This window comes from Mobula hypostoma, chromosome 17 (assembly GCF_963921235.1).
Source record: "Mobula hypostoma chromosome 17, sMobHyp1.1, whole genome shotgun sequence".
Classification (NCBI taxonomy): Eukaryota; Metazoa; Chordata; class Chondrichthyes; order Myliobatiformes; family Myliobatidae; genus Mobula; species Mobula hypostoma.
Window position 1 is genome coordinate 36055387 of NC_086113.1, and position 19705 is coordinate 36075091.

At 42.6% G+C, this 19705-nt stretch overlaps 1 protein-coding gene across 2 annotated transcripts; it reads right to left on the reverse strand.

Moving 5' to 3' along the window:
- Positions 1-5070: 5070 nt before the first annotated feature.
- vstm2a (V-set and transmembrane domain containing 2A) lies at positions 5071-17784 on the reverse strand. Of its 2 annotated transcripts, none has more exons than XM_063069717.1 (5): positions 17169-17784; positions 15969-16138; positions 11604-11654; positions 10031-10394; positions 5071-8058 (listed from the first exon to the last, which is right to left on the reverse strand). In XM_063069717.1, exons 1-5 carry the CDS (start codon positions 17239-17241, stop codon positions 7988-7990), a joined length of 729 nt encoding a protein of 242 aa, XP_062925787.1. In that variant the 5' UTR covers positions 17242-17784; the 3' UTR covers positions 5071-7987. The 2 variants fall into 2 exon arrangements, with proteins under 2 accessions (XP_062925787.1, XP_062925786.1); XM_063069716.1 differs by having other exon boundaries at positions 5071-8177; positions 17169-17778.
- Positions 17785-19705: the final 1921 nt, after the last annotated feature.

Below are 19705 nucleotides of genomic sequence, written 5' to 3' on the forward strand. Positions count from 1 at the left end.
AAGATCCCATCAACTTTCTGAATGGGGAAGTGAGTCCAGGAATACCGTATGTGGTAGGTGGGGAGGGTCAAATTAGCCCACAGTTTTACCTCACTACTTGTTACAGGTTTCCAAATAAAAGGCATAGGCTGTAATTCAAAATAGGGATGAGTAATCTATAAAAAAAGTGATAAACAACACCATCACAAAAAATGCTGGTGAACGCAGCAGGCAACACCATGTCGTCTGGTCACCCTGTTCTGAGAAGCCACGTCGGAAAAGCAAAAGGCCAGGCAATCATGGGTTCTTAGCGTCATATCAGGTGTGTGTGTTTGTGAGAGACACTGCGTATTCCTGCCATTTGGAATAGACATCCGAATCTTCCACTGAGTTCATACGGGAACATACTTTGTAAAAAAATCACAAAATGTCAACTAAGATCATACATAGCTCTGGGTCTCGAACATGAACCGCCTGGACATGACCTGTCAATCAGATAATCAAATTTTGGATGACCGCTGCCGGACTGATATCTCTTGCTTTTTTTTTGCCTGGGATTTTGCTGACGAAGAGCGGGAAGAGATCGAGGGAGAGGCTCAGTGGTCATTGATATACACTAATTAAAATCTGCGGACGGTGCCCGCAATTTGCCACGTGTTCCCAATCATTAGCAATTTGAAAATCAGGCCTACCCCCCCCCCCCCCCCGGCATGCATGTACCTGTACACGACTCTTCTGTGCACGTTATTCAGTTCCGAATACATGTTTCAGTAAGTTAATGGAAATGACTTGCTGAGAGTGACACGATTTAATAGGCGCTATTTAAATGACCCGCTCACTCCCTGACATAGGCAAGTGTCATTTATATAAATTCATCGTTCTCGTAGGGTCATAATTTGTGAAAGCCATCCATTGTCACTACAGACTCAATATCTCACCAAGCACGTGCAAAATCCGAAAGTGGTATGGAGAATTTGGTAGTAAATGCGAAAGGACTTACGATATTTTACGAGTTGCTCGGGATGATCTCTGAAACTGCCTTAATGATCTGAATATATAACAGACATTGGCGGACTCGTTCAAAGGCATATGTGCCAATTTTATGTTCACATCACAGGAATAAATAGCTAAGTATTAACTGCGTCTTTCCTTTCACCATTGGAGTAGATGGAACATACTTTTTATTAGCTACCCCCTATACCTCATGAAGCGGCCACTGAGTGTTTGTTGGGGTACAGTATTTTGCCGCTGCAGTCCATTCGCTTGAGCAATCCAAGTGCCGTGCGTTCCCGGATGCTCTTCCGCACACAGCTGTTGTAGCTCGTGGTTATCTGAGTTACTGTCGTCTCCCTGTTACCCTGGACCAGTCCGACCATTGTCCTCTGCCCTCTCTCATGTGGCTCAATGGATTTTTTTCCCGTTGTTTTTCGCGCCCTTCTTTGTAAACTCTGGGCACTGGAGGGGCAAACCACCCCGTCTGGCACCAATAAACATACCACAGTCAGTCACTCATCTCTATCCCGTTCTGATGTTTGGTCTGAACGACCACTGAACCTCCAACATGTCTGCATGCTTTCATGCTTTGAGTTTCTGCCATGTGATTGACTGATTAGGTATTTGCATTAACGAGCAGGTGTATAGGTGTACCTAATAAAGTGGCCACTGAGTGTATATTGTAAGACTAGCATAGACATCCACCCCGCAACCTCGACCCTTATTCAATGTCGATATTCTGTTTCCAATTGCAACCGATAGTACGTCCAGTTTTACACTGAACGTAATACAACCAAGATCTCTGATGGATTGATGCTTTACTTATGCCGATTTGTTTTAAAACACTCTCATTATGTACGTACAATCACCTACATACATTTGTTTATAGTGCTAAGAGTGGTGTTATTGTCAGCGGACGCAACAGGGTAGTAATTCGTGAAACCAGGACTCGTTGAGTTGTACCAATAACACTAGGAGGTCTCTCCATCCTGCCGCCGATGCCTTTCACAGTGGATAGTCGCATAATTATCAATTTATGATAAATTCCAAATGAACAGTCTTCATGAGTATGAGGTGTCCGCGTGTTTACTTAAACGCATTCATTTTAGAATCCATCTTAATATTATGATTTTTAAAAAAATACATAATACCGTGCCTGAGCAATATTTCTAGATACGGTGTTCCAACAAGTTTTAATCGACAATGTGATTAACTTTTATTTTTGAGAATAAATGTGAAGATGTTATTTTCAGCTTCAGAATCTTGGCTTGGTCGGATTTAAAGGACTGCATTCAGGTTTGGGCATTGCGCCCAAGGGCAGAGCTATAGATAGCCGTCACTTCTGAAGGAGACTAGTTACACGGTCAGAAACAGGGAACAACGGGGAGGAGAGAGGCTGTAGCATTGTACGTAAATCAATAAAGGGCGATTGGGGAAGCAGAACTAAAATAACCAGAAAGGCTAAAGTCTTCACCAGGCGGTTGAAGCACAAAAAAAATGCGTCATGTCTTCCCGCCACATATGATGAAGTGTAAGATCGCGCAGTGTGTTCACCAGCATGATATACGACCGAAGGGTTAAAAAACGGGGACAAGAGACATAAAAAGACCGTAAAACCTTCTGTAGATAGGCAAAAAGTAAAAGGTTTGGAAAAGTTAACGTGGATTCCTTGTGGACAAAGAGAGGTGAAATTATAGCGGCAGCGAAAAACTGAGGAAATGGGAGAGAAACTGAACTATAATCTTCAGGAAGAGATAATAAACTTCCCGAGGAAGAGTGGGAATAATAGTTCCAGCGAGAATGAGGAATTGAAAGAAGTTCATATTTACGGAGACATTTTAGTACAGAGCTACATGGCTGGAGGAGGAAAAAGCACAGAGAACACAACATGAAAGAACGTGTGGTCATCCACTTCGGTAGGAAAATTTGAAAAGCCAATTTAGACTTAAATGGTGAAAGATTAAAAGTTTTGATGAAGGGACGACCCGTGTGGCCTTGCAAGTGAATCACTAAGTTAGCATGCAGTTAAAATGTTCTTCTGCAATTATACAGGAAAGTGATGAATACTCATGATCTACGTGTAGGTTAGGTCATTCCATCTAATGAAGAATATTCTTGCAATAAAGGGTCAGCAGATTGAATCCTGTGATTGGTGATTTGTTCTGTGTGGAAAGATTGAGATTACACATACACTTCTGGAGTTCAGAAGAATTAACAGTGAGCTCAGTTAAACATATTGAAATGGGTGGATGCAGGCGTTGTTTTATTAGATGCAAAGGCAAGAAGCAGGGTCATTATCTCAAATGCACAAGAAATTTTGCAGATGCTAGCGTAACTCAGCAGGTCAGCCAGCATCAATGGAAAGGAATAGGGTCGACGTTTCAGGGACAGTCCGTTCATCAGGACTTCTCAGTACTGTACTTCAGTGTAGTTGGTTGCCCGTTCAATTTCCTCAACCAGTGGGTGATAAACATTTGAGATTTGTCCTCAAGTGAAATGTTGAGTCTCAACCTCTTAGAATATTCAACACTGCAATAAATAGGTTCTCGGATATAAAGGGAATCAACGGATAACTTCACTCACCTCAACTCCGAACTGATTTTCCATAAACTACGGCTCATTTTCACAGTCTCAACAACTCTACAATTCAATATCTTTTTTTCACTTGCAAAGTTTGTCTTCTTCTGAACATTGCTTGTCAGCCTTCAAGTAACAGAAAATATGCAGATGCTGTAAATCCAAGCAAGACACACAAAATGCTGGAGGAACTCAGCACGTCAGGCAGCATCCATGGAAAAAGAGTACAGTCGACGTTTTGGGCCGAGGCCCTTCAGCAGGACTGGAGAAGGGTCTCGGCCCGAAACGTCGACTGTACTATTTTCCATAAATGCTGCATGGCCCGCTGAGCTCCTCCAGAATGTTGTGTGTGTTGGTTGTCAGTCTTTGTAGTTTTCCATTCATTATACTGTATTTCTCAGTTTTACTCTGAATGACTTTATGAAAATGGATCTGAAGGTGGAATATGGTGACATTTAGTACTTCGGTAATACATTTACTTTGAACTTTGAATATGATGTTAGTGCAGGATAGTGGTGCTGCGGTAAAAGGTCGGCAATGGTATTATTAAGTGGCAGACTAGGCACAAGGGACCAAATAGTCGATACACACTTTAATTTCTGTCGATTAAGCGATCATCCTGTTGAAATGCTTCGATCGCTTAAATACAGATATTTGGTAAGGATTATACGGAGACGGGGACAATATTCCCTCTAGTGGTAGAATCTAGTAAATACTATTCGAACTTTTGAAGTGAGAGCCCGATCAACAGAAAATTTAAAAAGACTGAAAATTGTAATCTTTTTGTTACTTGCAATCTCATAGTTATGTTAAGTATATTGTACATATCAACACTAATCTAATGGAAAGGCGAACCTGATTTGTCGGAAAGAGGAATATCCGTCAAATATAATCTTAAAAGATTCTGAAGTGAATGGCAAACCATATAATAAAATTTAAGAAATATAGGGAAATTTTAAGATTTTGAAGTGAATTACGTTGAGTCTATTAAAATAAGAAATACATCATTTTCTTTGCATTAAATGATTTTCTTCAAATGCCATTTTAGAAACACTTGTTAGTCTTAGATATGCCAATAACTACCATTGAATTCCAGCAGCATTTTTATTTCAAAATTGCTAATGTTTAGAGTATGTGCTTTAAGTGCACTGCTGTAATGTTGGTGGAATTCATATCAACAGCATCTTTCAAAAGGGAACTGGATACCTGCTTAGGAGAGAAAGCATGATAAAGCTGTGGGATAAGAGAACTTGTGATAAGGTTTATGAATTCTTCAAGGTTAATAGATCATACTTTGTATTCTAAGCTTCACATTTAACTTTTCAACCAGTTCATTTCATTTCAACCAAGGTCTGGTTTGGAAAGGAATGTTGTCAAACAAAGTTGCACTAAGATTAAACTTGCAGTGTAAAAGCATATTGAAGCATATAAAAAAAACATATTGTTAGAGAGTGACTTCCACATCCCTTTCAGATTTTCCCAGATCAATTAAATAAAAACATAACATATTCTATTTTCAATTTTAATTTGAGATATTCAGCATTCACATTTGCATTTCAAATGCAAACAAAGAAGTGATTTTGAAGTGTTATCAGTATAAAACACACAACTGCACATTTCTTCACAGGATAATTGCAGAAACTTTAACAACAGCCAAATCTACATTTTAATCAATCATTTTGAGTGGAACATGAGGGAAAACTCAACATACCTTTCAAAATAGTCAAAGGTTCTTTTGCATCCATTTGTGAGAGTAGTCAATTTACTACCCAAGGAGAGGACTTCAAACAGTCCTCAGAGTATCAGGCCAAAGCTCGGCCCAGAAGTTTCAATAGTGGAAGTTAAAAACCGAATCAGTATTATTGTTACCAGATGAAACACAGATGACATCATAATTCAAAATATTGACTGAGAGCTTGTCCAATTGGCATAAATGACTTCTGGTTAACATATTTAAAACATATTAAGAATGTTTTTCCCTGAAACCAAACAAATGGAGAGGACCAATTAAAAATTGAATAAAGCTCTGGCTCTTCTATTTGATGTGATAGGCTCATGAGAAATCTTGGGTGAGTGGTGAGAAGTTTATCCCCTCTTAAGCTTAACACAACTCCATTCCATCAGCATTAGAAGAATACAGAATACATGATGACAAAAACAAACTTCAATTGTGCAATGAGCTGGATGATTGGAAATATCAGCTCTGCTATCAGCATTGCAATCAGATCTTGTATATTTTCAAGTTGATGCCTTTCATTTAGTGAATTACCTTGTTACCCCGTTATTTTATTTTTCTTCTACTTTTACAAATATTGAACCAATTCCAGCTGCAGACATTATTCAAAGCTTCCGTAAAACAGCTGACTGTAGACCATGTTGAATTTTCAGCACTTCTGAAAATCACTCATCTGTTTAAATTGATTATTCATAGCCAAAATGTCAGAGATCAAACCAATTAATGGAGTGCTGTCTTCATGAAGTTTTCTGAGAGCTTCAGATAACTGTACCGTACTAGATACAGCAAATATCTGTTCGCTAGCATCAGGTTGATTAACACATGAAGAAAACAATCTGCCATTTTCACTTTCATAAAGATAGTGCTGATTTGATTACAAATTGGGTGATCACATATTTTATCTTGAAAGATAAAAGGGCCATTGCATAATTCTGCATAGAACCATACCAATTTAGTAACATCCATTTGTATTGTTCTGGGCTGTGTTAAGAGTAATGCTTCCATATATAAAGTGACCTTCAATCCTCACCTACTTTGTAGGCAGTTAAAGTTTCAGGGAGGGCCGTCAATATTGTTCTTTAAAGGAGGTGTCCATTTTATGCACAGTAAAATCCCACATTAATAATCAGAAAACCTGTTTTAGTTATATTGATCTAGGAGCATTTGGTTAACTCCCATGCACCACTTCTGAAGTTGTTCTTTTGCATCTTTTAACTCCGCCTGCGAAAGAGGACTTGATTTATGTCTCTTCCGAATGGTGATACTACCCCTGACAGTGCAGCATTCCCTCAGCAACCGCCTGTGTTACCGATGTATACAATCCCATGCAAATAAGACACGATGCAAACAGACACCTTGAGGCCAGAAACCGTATACACTTTGCTGTGACTCACTCGAGCAATAAATTCAGTCCTCACCTTTTGTATGAAGCTCGGCTCCCGTTGTGAGAATTCCTGGCTGCATTGAAAATATTCCCTACACTGTACACGGTTGATAAACAAATTACTTTGAGAAACTGATGATCCATCGCTAATTTCATCATAACCGCTAGCACAACATAAAAAAACGGTGAGGGGATTATATTTACACAGGCGACTGGGGGCGGGGCTTAAAACTTGCACGTTCAATTTTGATGTTTAAACCCACCAGGAGTTTCTCTTTGCGAATGGAAACAAAGGCAAATGAAATGAAAAATAATAGAACATTGTCCTTGATTTTTTTGTTTAATTTCAAGTGATTTAGTCTCTACATAATATATTCGGTTGGCATCTCTGCAGTCTAATTTTCACCGTGTTGGGATTAGGCGAGGGCGGGTTACACGAAGATGACATTTTATTACAGAGAAATTAAACATAACCCAGTCAACGTCAACGCGATTTATAATTATCAATTATTTTCTCATTTTCATTTTTTAAAAAATAAAACACTCACAATATACCATAAGCTTCTGTTTGTGTGTCGTTCACTCACAGACCGTACCAAAATTGTTTTAGATACACAACTTGCATTTCGGTAAAGGGAGATTGTCCAGAGCTCTGATTGATTATGTTAATAGAAGTGAAAAAATAACGGATCACACAGTGTCGCATTATTAAAATTAGATTTAACCAGTTGTAAAAATAAAGTAGTACTGGTGTTACAACTGCATCGGAATGACATCGAGAGCTTCGGGCCCTCTGTGGGGAAGGATAATAATGACAGCACACTGAGAAGCAGCAAATTATCTGTGTTAGGTCGCATCTGCACATACAGGAGATTCCAATGGATTGTTATATCAAACTAGTACAGGAAGAGAATGCAATACTGTATCCAGATGTTGAGCATGGTCGCACTGTCCTGAAGGTGTCTCTATTGCGATGAGAATCCTGCACACATTTACAGTGAAAACTTAGGATGGCTTTAAGACTTCTTAAATCATCGAAGGTCGATTAAGATGGAGGGGTGCAGTTAAAACCTTGAACGTACGTTGAGTTGCCTCGCACCGTGGCGATTCATTAGTTGTACCGGAGTTCTCCTAGTGCGTAATTGCGTCAGGGGACGCCCCTACGCTTGAAATCTTGCACACGGATTGCCCATCTGTTGTTCATTATCGTCATCAAATCCATTTGCTGTAAATCTCCTGAGCAATGCCGTCATGTAGTGCTTTATTTCTCTGCTTTGCTCTTCTCTAGGGGGCTCTCGTTTCTAGAGAATTACAGTGCATTAGGTGCAGAAGGGTTTAAAGTCGATTGTGCAGTCCAGTCCGTGGATTTTTACCATCCATTCGCTCTTTGCTTTAAGAGAAAGTGATAGTGGAAAAGTCAGCACTAAGACTATAGCAAAGCATCCTTCACAAAGCCACAAAATAGAAGCAGGACACCTAGTCCATCGCTTGCAGCTACGATCGTCGTCCCTGCGGAAGAAGTTAAAATATTCGCTCATCCTGGAAGATTTTGTTTCCGATATTTCTTAGCAACGCTTATACATTCAACACATGTATTTCAAATTAACGCTGGCATTTTCTGCCAATGCCCATCGCTCGGCTTGCCATGTATTCCAAATAACAACATGACATTTCGCCCGAACCTGATTAAAACAAAGGGGCAGCACTGGTCTTAAGGCGCAGGATTCTCAGAAGAAACCTCTAATTAATGAAAGAAGAAAACAGAATGAACACAGTGTACTTTGTGCATCAACAATACCCGGACCCACTGCAGAAGGCTGCAGTTTAAAAATCAGCCTGTGCTAACACTTTGCCTTAGGGGACTCAATCCGATTTATCAGTTCTTTTCTGCTTTGTGAAGCTATTCCTTGTACATTAGCCAAGCGCATGTAACAATATACAAAAAAAAACATACGGTGCTACAGATATGCTATAACAATACTACAGTGGAATAAAAACACCATTCTGGCTGATCAGTATTACGTTTACACAAGTCGCCCAAATATATAATACACACAGCCGGAAGAAGTTGAACATCGAACCTTCACATAAAAATGGGATAGTTCAAATACATAAAAATGATCAGACTGCTGAAGTACTAAATGAGTAGCATTTAATATCGGAGTGTATCGGTATTTTCAGTACGTTTACCTACTTCATCTCTCAGCGACCCGTTAAGGCAAAGATCCTCCCAGCACTGGAGCTCACGTGACCCAGTCCAAGAGCCGACAGGGCTGGCATCATGAGGTCCTCTATTCTGTTTACAATATACTTAAAATAATCCCAAATAACGGCTTTCATTTTACAAATAGATTTTCATTGCGTTCAAAATCTCAATGGAACACAGAGATTTTCCTAAGAACCCTGCGCACGCTTGACTCTTGTGGCCTGTGGTGGCATTGCCGTTCACTTTGAGCAGATTTTTTTTGTGGCATACTTAAAAAAATCGTATGCACATTGCATATATTACTTATTAATAAACATGAGATCGAAGGGGCCTTTTAGCTCATCGCTTCAAAGTCGTCCCTTTGCAGAGCAATCTAAATGGCCTCTTTCTCCTGCTTTCCCCAACCCCTTTCCCATTTGAAAGTTCTACTTCCATCAGACAGTGAATTCCAGATCATAGCGATCCACTGTAAAACAAATCCGCGTATCTCCCCTTCATGATATAAAATTATTTACTCCCAGTCCTTGAACCATCCACTGATGGAAAAAAAAACCTCGCTCCGTCTATTATGATGCTATAAACCACTTCTTATCTATTGCTCCAATGTGCACAGGCCGACCTTTCCGGTCTAGCTTTGCAATTAGATCCCTTATAGCAAAAAAAAAGCATTTCAAACAATATTTCCTGCACACTTTCCTAGAATCTGGTCGCTGCAATATCACTGTGTGGGCACAGTAACCATCGCAGGCCCCATTTTCGGCTTACGTACTCTCCAGGAATTAAATACATACTTTAGTATCCTGACCAACATCTTTCCCTTGAGCTGCGTTAACAATAACAACAGGCCATTCACAACATAGGGCCTCATCTGGTTTTTGCTAAGCGCAGATTTAACAGATGCATTGCCCATGACTGATATCTAAAGCAATGATTGGTCAGGATGCAGTTTGGAATGGCCGGTGACTCTGGTAAAGGGCCCCCATATGGAGTGATAATGCTTTTCTGCTGTTAATAATGAATACGTGATGTAACTTTCAACTTGCTGATAGACGGGCAAGTAAGCAATAACATTTCATGGTTTTTAGATCAGCGAGGACATTAGACAGTCGAGAAAGCGAGCCCTGCCTGATGCTGTTGAAGGCCGTGCCTTGCCTACCTGATGTGGATGTGGCGCTCTGCCTGAGGTTTGTGGCTGCCGGCCTTGACGTTGCCCCCGCCTGCCCTTCATTCGTTTCTCTGCTGCTCGGGGACCGGCGGCCCGGACGCTCGCTGGGAAGGCCTGCCGCAGCGGGGGGACTCCGCAAACCTTTGCCGTCGTGCAGGGACAACGGCGGAGGTTCGAGAGCTTGTAGGGCCCGGGCATAGCTCGTGTTCACGTAGAGTCGCCCCCGAGCCTTGTACTCGTGTAGCTCTCCATTGTTGGCGTCGGTCACCCGGCACTCGTAGAGGCCTTCGTCATCCTTCCGCACTTTGGAGATCTGAAGTTTATGGGAGATGTCACTGCCCATCACTTTCACTGTCTACAAAAGTGGGGGGAGGAGGAGGAGGGATGAAATAAATACCAGATAAATGGACCATTATCACCAGACCAATATTTTCATCGCACTACCATCCATCTTCAGTATCCCCGCGGCACCAAAGCAACGTCATCAAAGACCCACAAGAGCATTGGCATAGGCGGATTTCTTCAAAGTGCTGGTGTTTCCCTGCAGAAACTATTCCATCCCCACCCCCCAGCATGTCGAGCTTTGTGGAAGCACATCACAAATGATCAAGGATTTTCCAACTGTCAGGCCATATCCTGCAATTATCCGAAGTGTTAGTGGCACGAACTCATCTGCGGCTTCCTCTGGAAGAGTTTAAGGTGTTGGAGGTGACTGAGTCAATGCTGGAAGGCCTAGAGCCAATGAGGCCGCTGCCGGGGCATTGCAAACAAGATGGCAGCACTGGCATTGAAGAGTGGGAACGGCCGCGCATCAGTCCTGATTTCAGATGACATGTGGTAGATCAAACTGAGTAAAGACACAAAGAGTAATAACTTGAAAGGAAGCGTTGGGGGCGGGGGGGGGGGGAGCGGCGTAGTGTGGAATCTGTTCGAACTTGTTGATAACTCCAGTTTGGGGTACTCTGGCCTCTGGCTATCTGAGATTCAGTTTGGATTCAAGGGCACAAGCCGCCGACTAAACAGATACTAAGAAAATGGTTGGAATGGATATTTAAAGTAAATCTCTGTAGTATGTTTCATTGTACAATGCGTTAATGAATTTTCCATCAGTGAATGAGATTGTCAATTAGAAACATCAGCCATGGTTCCAAATCCAGTACATTAAAAGAATGACTTGAGCTTAAATTTATGCCTCTTTGTTTTCATAAAAATACCAGCTTCATTTAGCTTTGTCGAGTCGTGTTGCAGAACGAGACGCTCACAGAAGAGCAGTGTGATCAGTTTTGCAATCTGCAAGCACCCTGTATCTACCCATGTTTTCCCTAGAAGGCGTCGCTTTGCATTCTGCCTCCTGCTTTTCTAAACATCTCCGAGAAAATGACCACAGCTCATTCCCAAATTGTCCCTTAGAGCTGAATGTACCTCAGAAACTGATTGTGACGGGAACGCACTAAATCCCCGGCCACGCCCTGCACGCGGATTTCAGCGTTACACCTCCGCTTTAATAGAGCGCGACTGTACCGTCATCTGCCCCGCCTCTCCCTTGATCGAGGCCTTTACTCACACTTATTTTCGTCTCGTCGTTGATCATTTCGCTTTGTGGCAAAGTGTCCAACTGCGTGAAAGAGAAAACGGTTGGAACGCATCATGAGATAAAGGCATCACCCAGATCAAACTATCAATATCGAGGATAGCGACAAATGAGAGATTTTCACTTGAATTTCGGTGCAAGATACAAACAATAGAAAATCTCCCTGGCTGTGACTGAATCGCTATGTTTATTTTTGTTATTCTAACTCTTGTTTACTATTGCGACATTATATTGGGCATAATTAAAGTACCATATGCACCCGGGGGAGTACAGCTCCATATATGATGGCTGATGTATTCCTGCCAACTGCTTGGGAAGTTTCTGTGTATAAATATTTAGAGCTGTTTCTCCATTACTCATGGGGTAATAACCGTCCAGCCTTGACCAAATACTGCGCTTCCTTCACTCTTCAAATGATGAGATGCGAGCGGGGTCAGTAATCGCTGCCTGTGTCGGAGTATATTGCAAGTAGGATGTCTGCATGTGAAGTGCCCCATAATCTGATCCCTTAAATGGTCTGCACGTCATACAAATCATGGTTTGGATTCGCCTCGACCCCCCAACATGTGCCATTGCTCCCCGCATTTCATAATTTCACGGATATAGATCCTAATCCCCTGGTATGGATCGCATCTCCTTTCTATCGCATGCCCCTTTAATTAAAGTCACCGAGACAGATACACAATATTTACCATCTCGAACAGGTTGGTGAAACGGACAAGAGCTGCAAGCTGAAACGAGGTGCCAAAATACAAACACGGATTCCAGTTTGTACCCAGTGAATGAAAGCAATCCCCAATTATTAACCATAGATTCTCAAAGTAAACGGTACAGCGCGCAAATCACAGTATTACTCGTATTACATCTCATTTTTGTTACATTCATCATTTAGAGACTCTTATCGAAAAACATCAAACAACCACGGAGTGTCAGCTACAAGTTCTGATCTATACCCAACCATGTTTTCATTATGCCTGTGAAGAGCTCGCCTGACTGCAGCGCGTTTGATTTGCATCGAAGGATGGCGGAGAGGAGACGGCGCTGAGTAGATAAATGCTCTCCAAATCCAGCTAACTGCACGGAATCATTGCGCAGGATTAAATAAATAGGTCAATTCATCGAAGTATTGGGCGAAAAATGGTAAAATAATACAAGCAGGAAAATTCTGTCAAGGTACTTGGTAACCGGTGAAACTGAGTGTAAGGAGATAGATGACGGAATGCAAGGGTGTGTGAGGGTTATGAAAAGAGTATGAGGAGGCATGAGGGATCCTATGAGTGAGTGTGAGGACGTATAAAGGAATGTGTGAGTGACAGGGTAAATGAGGGAAGAGTGTAATGGAACGTGTCAAGGAGGAAGAGAGGAAATATGAAAGAGAATATCCTCATCTGTATTTGGTTGTGATAATGAGGTATTAAAATGTGAAGTAGTGTGGGGATGCACGAGAGAGTGTGAGGATGTGTGAGGGAGTTTGGGAGTGTGAGGATGTGTGAGGGAGAGTGTGAGTGTGAGGAAGTGAGAGTATGAGGAAGTATGTGGATGTCTGTGATGGTGTGTGAGTGTGAGGGAGAGTGTGTGAGTGTGAAGAGAGAAGGTGTGAGTGTGAGGGAGTGAGTGAGTGTGAGTGTGAGGAAGAGGGTGTGTGAGTGTGAGGGAGAGGGTGTGTAAATGTGAGGGAGAGAGCAAGTGTGAGTAAGAGAAACTGAGTGTGAAGAATAGTGCATGTGTGTGTGAGGAGAGAGACTGCGAGTGTGAGGGAGTGAGGTATTGTGACTGAGAGAATGAATGTGAGGGAGTTTTTGAGTGTAAGGGAGTGTGTGAATGTAACGGAATGAGAGAGTGAGTGTGAGGGAGGATGTGTGAGTGAGGGAATGAGTGAGTGTGAGTGAATGAGAGAGGGTGTGGGAGTGACAGAAGGTGTATGAGTGTGAGGAAGAGGGGTTCTGAGTGAGGTAGAGGGTGTGTGAGTGAGGGAGTATGAAAAAAGGTGTGTGAGTGTGAGGGAGTGTGTGAGTGTGACAGAGTGTGTGAGTGTGAAGGAGAGGGGGTGTTTGTGAGGGAATGTGAGTGAGAGAATGTGAGTGTGATTGGGTGTGTGAGTGTGAGGATGAGAGTGAAAGATCATGAGTGTGAGGGAGTGCGTGAAGAAAGAACAGAAGCATGAGTTTCAGAAGGGAGAGAGAGTGTGTGAGTGACAGAGGGTGTGGGGGAAAGAGAGAGTGTGCCAGAGAGAGAGAATGTGTGTGGGGTGAATGATGGAGTGTGAGTGTGAGGGAGTGAGTGTGAGAGTGTGTGTGAGTCTAAGTGTGAGGGAGAGAGGGTATGTGTGAGACAGAGTGTGTGAGTGAGGGAGGGAGAGAAGGTGTGAGAGTGTGTGAGTGTGAGGGAGTGTGAGTGTGTGAGGGAGGGAGGAAGTGTGAGGAAGCTTCTGTCTGTGAGATATGAAACCATGAGGGAGTTCATGAATATGAGGAGGTATGAGAGAATGTGTGAGTGAGTGTGAGGATGTATTAGGGGTTGTAAGAGGTAGTGCGTGCAAGAGAGAGTGTGTAGGAGTGTGAGTGAGTGTGTGAGGGAGTATGTGAGGGTTTGAGGATGTATGAGGGAGTGCAGATGTAAGAGGATGTGAGAGACTATGTCATTATGTGAGGATGTGTGGGGCTTTGTGTGAGAGAGTGTGTGAGTGTGACAATGTATGAAACAGTGTGCCAACAGTGTATGAAAGAATGAGAAGGTGAAGGAAGGGATGTGAGGAGGTGTATGAGAGTGTGGGCAGGGAACGAGGGTGTCTTATGATGAGAGTAGGAGGGACAAAGTAGAGAGTGAACACGAGGGTGGGGGCTGTACAGAGCACGAGTGAGGTATACACAAATGTATAAAGCAGAATAAGGGCATGTAAGGATGTGGGAAAGTGTGCAAAAGAGGGAAGCTTCATGAATGTGTGTGAATGAGTGCAAAGAATTGTTAAAAGACTGAGAATATTGAATTGGATTGACTTTATTTCTTACATTCTTAACATGAGGAGTAAAACTCTTTACCTTACGTCTTATAAGGTTTATAGGTGAACATGTGTCAAGGTGTGTGCAGATGTAAGAAAATGAATGGGGGGGCATGTTGAGGCTGTGAGGGGAGTGCAAGGGAACTGGTGTTGGATGGGAATGCATGAAGGATTGTGTGAAGGGGTGTGAGTGTGCAGAGAAATTGGAAAGGAACTGAGATGTGGAACACTTTGAGGACGCATGAGGGAGTGTGTGTATCAGAGAATGGAAGTGTCAGTGTGTACCAGGGTGTGTCAGTGTGAGTGAGAGTGTGTAAAGAGTTGATTTCTGGTTGTGAATGCTTATGGTAGTTTCTGTAGGTACGCGGCAGCACAAATAGGTGAGGTGTGTGAGAGTGTACTAGAAGGGTATGTGAGGATGTATACAGTAAGTGGTATATTGTGGAATGTGTGTCAATGTATGTGGACCTGTGTAGTAGTGTGAGGGAATATGGATCAAGTGTGAAGGAGTGCTAGCATGTGTAAGGGAGTGTGTGTGTGAGCAGAATACACAGGAATACCGGAATGTCCGTGTATGAGTGCATGGGGGTGTGAGGGGATATTCGAACAGTGTATGTTGGATATTTAAGAGAGTATGTGAAGGTCTGTGAGGAAGTGTGTATGTTGGGGCTATGAAATACTGTGTGAAAACGTATTGAGGCTGTATGTGATGGGGTTATCAAGAAATGTGCATGAGGATGTGGGAGTGAGGGCACATAATGATGAGTAATGGCCCAATGATGGTGTCTGACAGGTGAACTGATTATAATAGAGTACATGGATGTCTTTGTGAGACCATCTAATTGTGAATAAGGGGCTGGTTTGTGTATGTGGACGAGGCAGGGCACTGAGTGAATTGTGTGTGATCCTATTTATGGTGGGTGTGTAACGTATGAGAGAGATAATGCATGTGTGTGGTCGTGTGTTAGCGTTTATATGTGGGTGGGGGAGGTAAGTCAAAATACAGGGGTCTGTGATGTGTCTAATGAAACGCTTGCCAATGAGAGTGTGAAAATGTGTCATGGAAGTGATTGAATGCGTGAAGATGTGTGCTAGTTTGAGAGGAAGTGGGTGTACACCAGTTTGAGGGATGGCGCAATAGACTGCGTGTATGTGCATGTGGTTATGGGTATGTATGTGTACAAGGATGCGTGGAAGTGGGTCTATATGCGTGTATGTGTGGTGCACACGGGTGTGCATAAGGCCGAAAGGCAGAGATAAGGGCGAAGGATGGAATCGATAGCACTTCCCTACGTAATCGATAGTATTGTGGTCCCTTTGAGCTGTCGATTAGTCTGTACCTGGATTTGGCTGTTTTCTGGGCTGTATTCCGGCTCCAGGGGAACGCGAATGAACCACCACTGGATCTCCAGATAATAGGACGGGGAGCCGCTGCCTCTGAATGCGCAAGCCATTTCCACATTGTCGCCTTCTCTAGCCGTTACACTTCCGGGGAATTCAGTGAATTGCGCTGAAATCAACAAGCGTTCACATTTTTGTTACCCTAATACGGGCTGAAGCGCGACTCTCCGCCTCAAACATTTACTGGAAACATTATCAACACAGAAAGCTCTCTGATTCCATTCTCTCCACATGCAGCGCTCTGGCGCGCAACAGCTGGACCCGCTGTTGTTTTTAAGACCCTGGGTTGATTCAGTTATTAAATCAGTCCGCATTCTCCATCCGTTTCCACCATTCATACATTAATAATAATAAAGATTATTAATAATAATACATTCTATTGCATACCAATGAGATTTGGCATCCTAAGATAATGCCACCTTCTTACGCGGGAACTTGAAGTAAGTGACGGGAGATTATTTATTCATCCTCAATATCTTTTCTCTAGTGGTTCATCGTCTAAGTCCCTCGATTCTTTTTTACTTTCTATTTAACCTGTCATTCATGGTTTCATTTATTATTTTCTTTTATCTTCCCGACTCTCTCCCCCATTCCAGCATCTCAACTCTACTCCCGCCCCCCATCTTCTCGGTTCTACTTCTTCCCTTTTCCCGGTTTACATTTAATCCCTCTCCTATCTGCCTTCAATTCATCATTTCCGCTGAATTTACAGTCGAACAAAATCCTTTATATAAGTAAAAGGCAGATGAAACAGTCAAACGTGCCTTGTTTATTTTGCATAACGTTAATTGTCGTTTAACCTCGAGCTGCCGTCGCAGACAGCGGATGTGCGAGATAGACAGGAGCTCACTGATAGTCCGTGTGTCTATCGGCAAGTCTCTTACCAAACAGACTCTTCGCTCTATCCAAATAACTACCCAACCGACTCTATCCTCAAGTAACAGCCCAGAACATTATCGGACTCTCCCGCTCCCAACTCCTCAGGGCGTTTTCTAACGAATTCCACGCTTCAAGCCTCGACCCGTAAATACAATTCATCAATCAGCTAATAGTTTTTTTTTCCCCACGCCACTCTCCGTTCTTATTTCTCTCGTTGTAATTTCCATCACTGGAACGTTGAAATCTTATTTAACACTTACCTTGGGATGAAATCCCCAGTTGAGCGCAGAAGACAAAAAGGCAACCCAGAGAAAGAGGAAAGGAGCCCATCATCCCAAACACACATTAGAAGCGAAGAATCTTGCAGTCCCGGCAATTTATAAAGGCGAACCAGTATTTCTTCTCGGCAGCCACTGCGATATTTGCTGCATTCCGCTCACAGTGTGGCTGACTCTCTCTCTCTCTCTCTCTCTCGCTCGCTCTCTCTCTCTCTCTGTGCGTGTGTGTTTGTGTGTGCGCGCGCGTTTATGGGTGATCAGTGTTTCTGGAGGTGAGCAATATTGCGGCTGGTTAACCCAAAGCCCAGCTCCAGAGTGAGAGTCACTGGTAGAGAAAAATGCGAGAGCTGCCGCTTGTTCTCGGGTACCTGTCTCCAGTGCGTCAGTCACTTCTGCACACTGCGTCTTCACCCTCATCACATTCTGTAAGCAGCCCCAGGAAATATCCGCCCATCAGACCAATCAACCTTACACGCTGCAACTTCCAGAGGCTCTCGGTCCCTGCTCTGAATGGTTAGCACCCGGTAGTCTGCGTTCTGCAAAACAACACATTCACCCACTTTGGAGCACAAGGCGGGCCGAACGAGAACTATTATATGCATCGCGACACAAGTGTTATTAACAAAAGGTCTCAATCCATTTCAGGCGCAAAATGCAAACTGCCAGTTTTACTGCGTTGTATTCGAAGTACTTTTCTCCCAGCAGCGTTTACCGCTGGTTATCGCCGCAGAGCGTATGGCTTGCACTGGGGCGGAGGTTGAATGCGGTCCATGTCTATGTTTTAGCACTGCAATTTGTAAAGCCTCTGCCCTGAACAACCCCGCACCGAGCGGGCTCATGATTAACACTTTCTTTTTTAATCCAGTTCTATTTTGTGAAGTTACCTCAGTGGAAAGGCTTCATTTAACACTGGATGCAGGCGGGAGCATAACAAACTTAATACATAGACTATGAACATCGAATAAAGTGGCTTTTTAATCCATCGATTGGCACTCATTTGATTCGTTATTTATTATTATGTCGCTGCAATTTGACCAGAATATTAAGTAATCCAACACGTGGATACTATAGTCTTTTGCTCGACCCCGTGTTGTGCACACCCATTTAAGGTTATGAAATTTGGAAAAAAAAATCAAAGGAGGAAATAGAGTGCCAAGCAGAAACGTGGAACACACCGAAACTCCATTTTCAAATAGGCTTGAACAACAACAGGATCAAACTGGGGGTGGGAGGGGAAGTCCTCATTACTTTTGCTATGAGATGATACTTCGGTCTGCTTGTACCTCTATCAAAACTGCATGTCTTATATATGGAATAGAAAAAGGCGGCGTTTTGTTGGGCTATGTAAACATAACGTAAATTTTACTTTCTGTCGTCAGGAATTAGTAACAAGGCATTCTAGAGAGAGGTTTCCATTATAGTGGTTGTAGTTTTGATATCGAACAGCAACTAAATGCCGTTCTCGCGTTATAAAAACCGAATCATGTGGTGGATATCAGTTTGGTAGACTCCCAGTCCTCTGCCCCATGTTATTCACAAATGAGGGTTCTCGACCTTCAGGTACCATTCCTATTATCAGCAGGTCAAACTTGTGGACAAGATGCTCATAGTTTCGGGGAGTCTCCCGCGTGCCGCGTGTCCCATCTCGTACATGTTCTACTGCACCACGGGTTACTGGCTTTGCTTTCAGAAACAGCGATACACTTGTGGAAATCCTTGCAGTTCCCACTTTGACCTCACTGGACAACTCTGAATCCAAAAAACCGAACTGAAAGCAAATTGTTCTCGATCCCAAGGAACTGCCTGTGAAGAGAAGACCTGTCTGCAGCATTATGAAAGATTATTGGCCAGTTGCATGACTTATACTACACTGGGAACAGACCCATTTTTACTCCTTCCTTAAGAAGATGCCTATTGGAGGTTAAGAAGCCAAGTAGAATCAGTTAAAATACAGATAAAATACAAATACAAATATAAGTTTCCATCAATGTTGTTACCGCAAACCTCCAAAAATGAAATGCAAAAAAGATAATCAGCAATGAAATATTTCATGCCCATAGTGTTTTCATTCTTAGCCAAAGTAGATGGCATTATGGCTCACTCTGCCATGGCAGAACAATCCCTCATCACAGGGCAACCTGGCAATTGACAGATATGAATAAATTCCTGGATAAGGAGACCCTTTCCCCATCTTTGCGCCAATGGCCTTGCTTCCTCATTGTTTTTCAGATTCCCTCTTTTTTATTATCTTATATTTTTCAGCCTGTCTCCTTTACAGTGACATTGTCCTGAAGTTTCTTATCTCCACTGGTATCATTTTTCACTTCTGTACAATTCTCTTTTCTTTTCTTGGTACCTTTTTTCTAAGAACTATGAGTTTCTACAGGGTTTATTTCTCTCCACTGTCTGCACTCTGTCTCAAAAAGCCTCATTTTCTCTTCTGCCACTTAGTTTCCTTGCCCTTGTGGCAGTTATAATTTCTCAGCTCATATCAATACCTATTCAATATTTCTATTTTA

What these genes read in the sequence shown, in the direction of transcription:
- vstm2a (XM_063069716.1), bottom strand. Translation starts at nt 17,241, where the DNA reads ATGATGGGCTCCTTTCCTCTTTCTCTGGGTTGCCTTTTTGTCTTCTGC. An exon ending in ACGACGAGACGAAAATAAGT is followed by an intron (nt 10,395 to 11,603) that starts GTGAGTAAAGGC and finishes CCACTTTTGTAG; the next exon opens with ACAGTGAAAGTGATGGGCAG. An exon ending in GAGCGCCACATCCACATCAG is followed by an intron (nt 8,178 to 10,030) that starts GTAGGCAAGGCA and finishes CTTCTTCCGCAG; the next exon opens with GGACGACGATCGTAGCTGCA.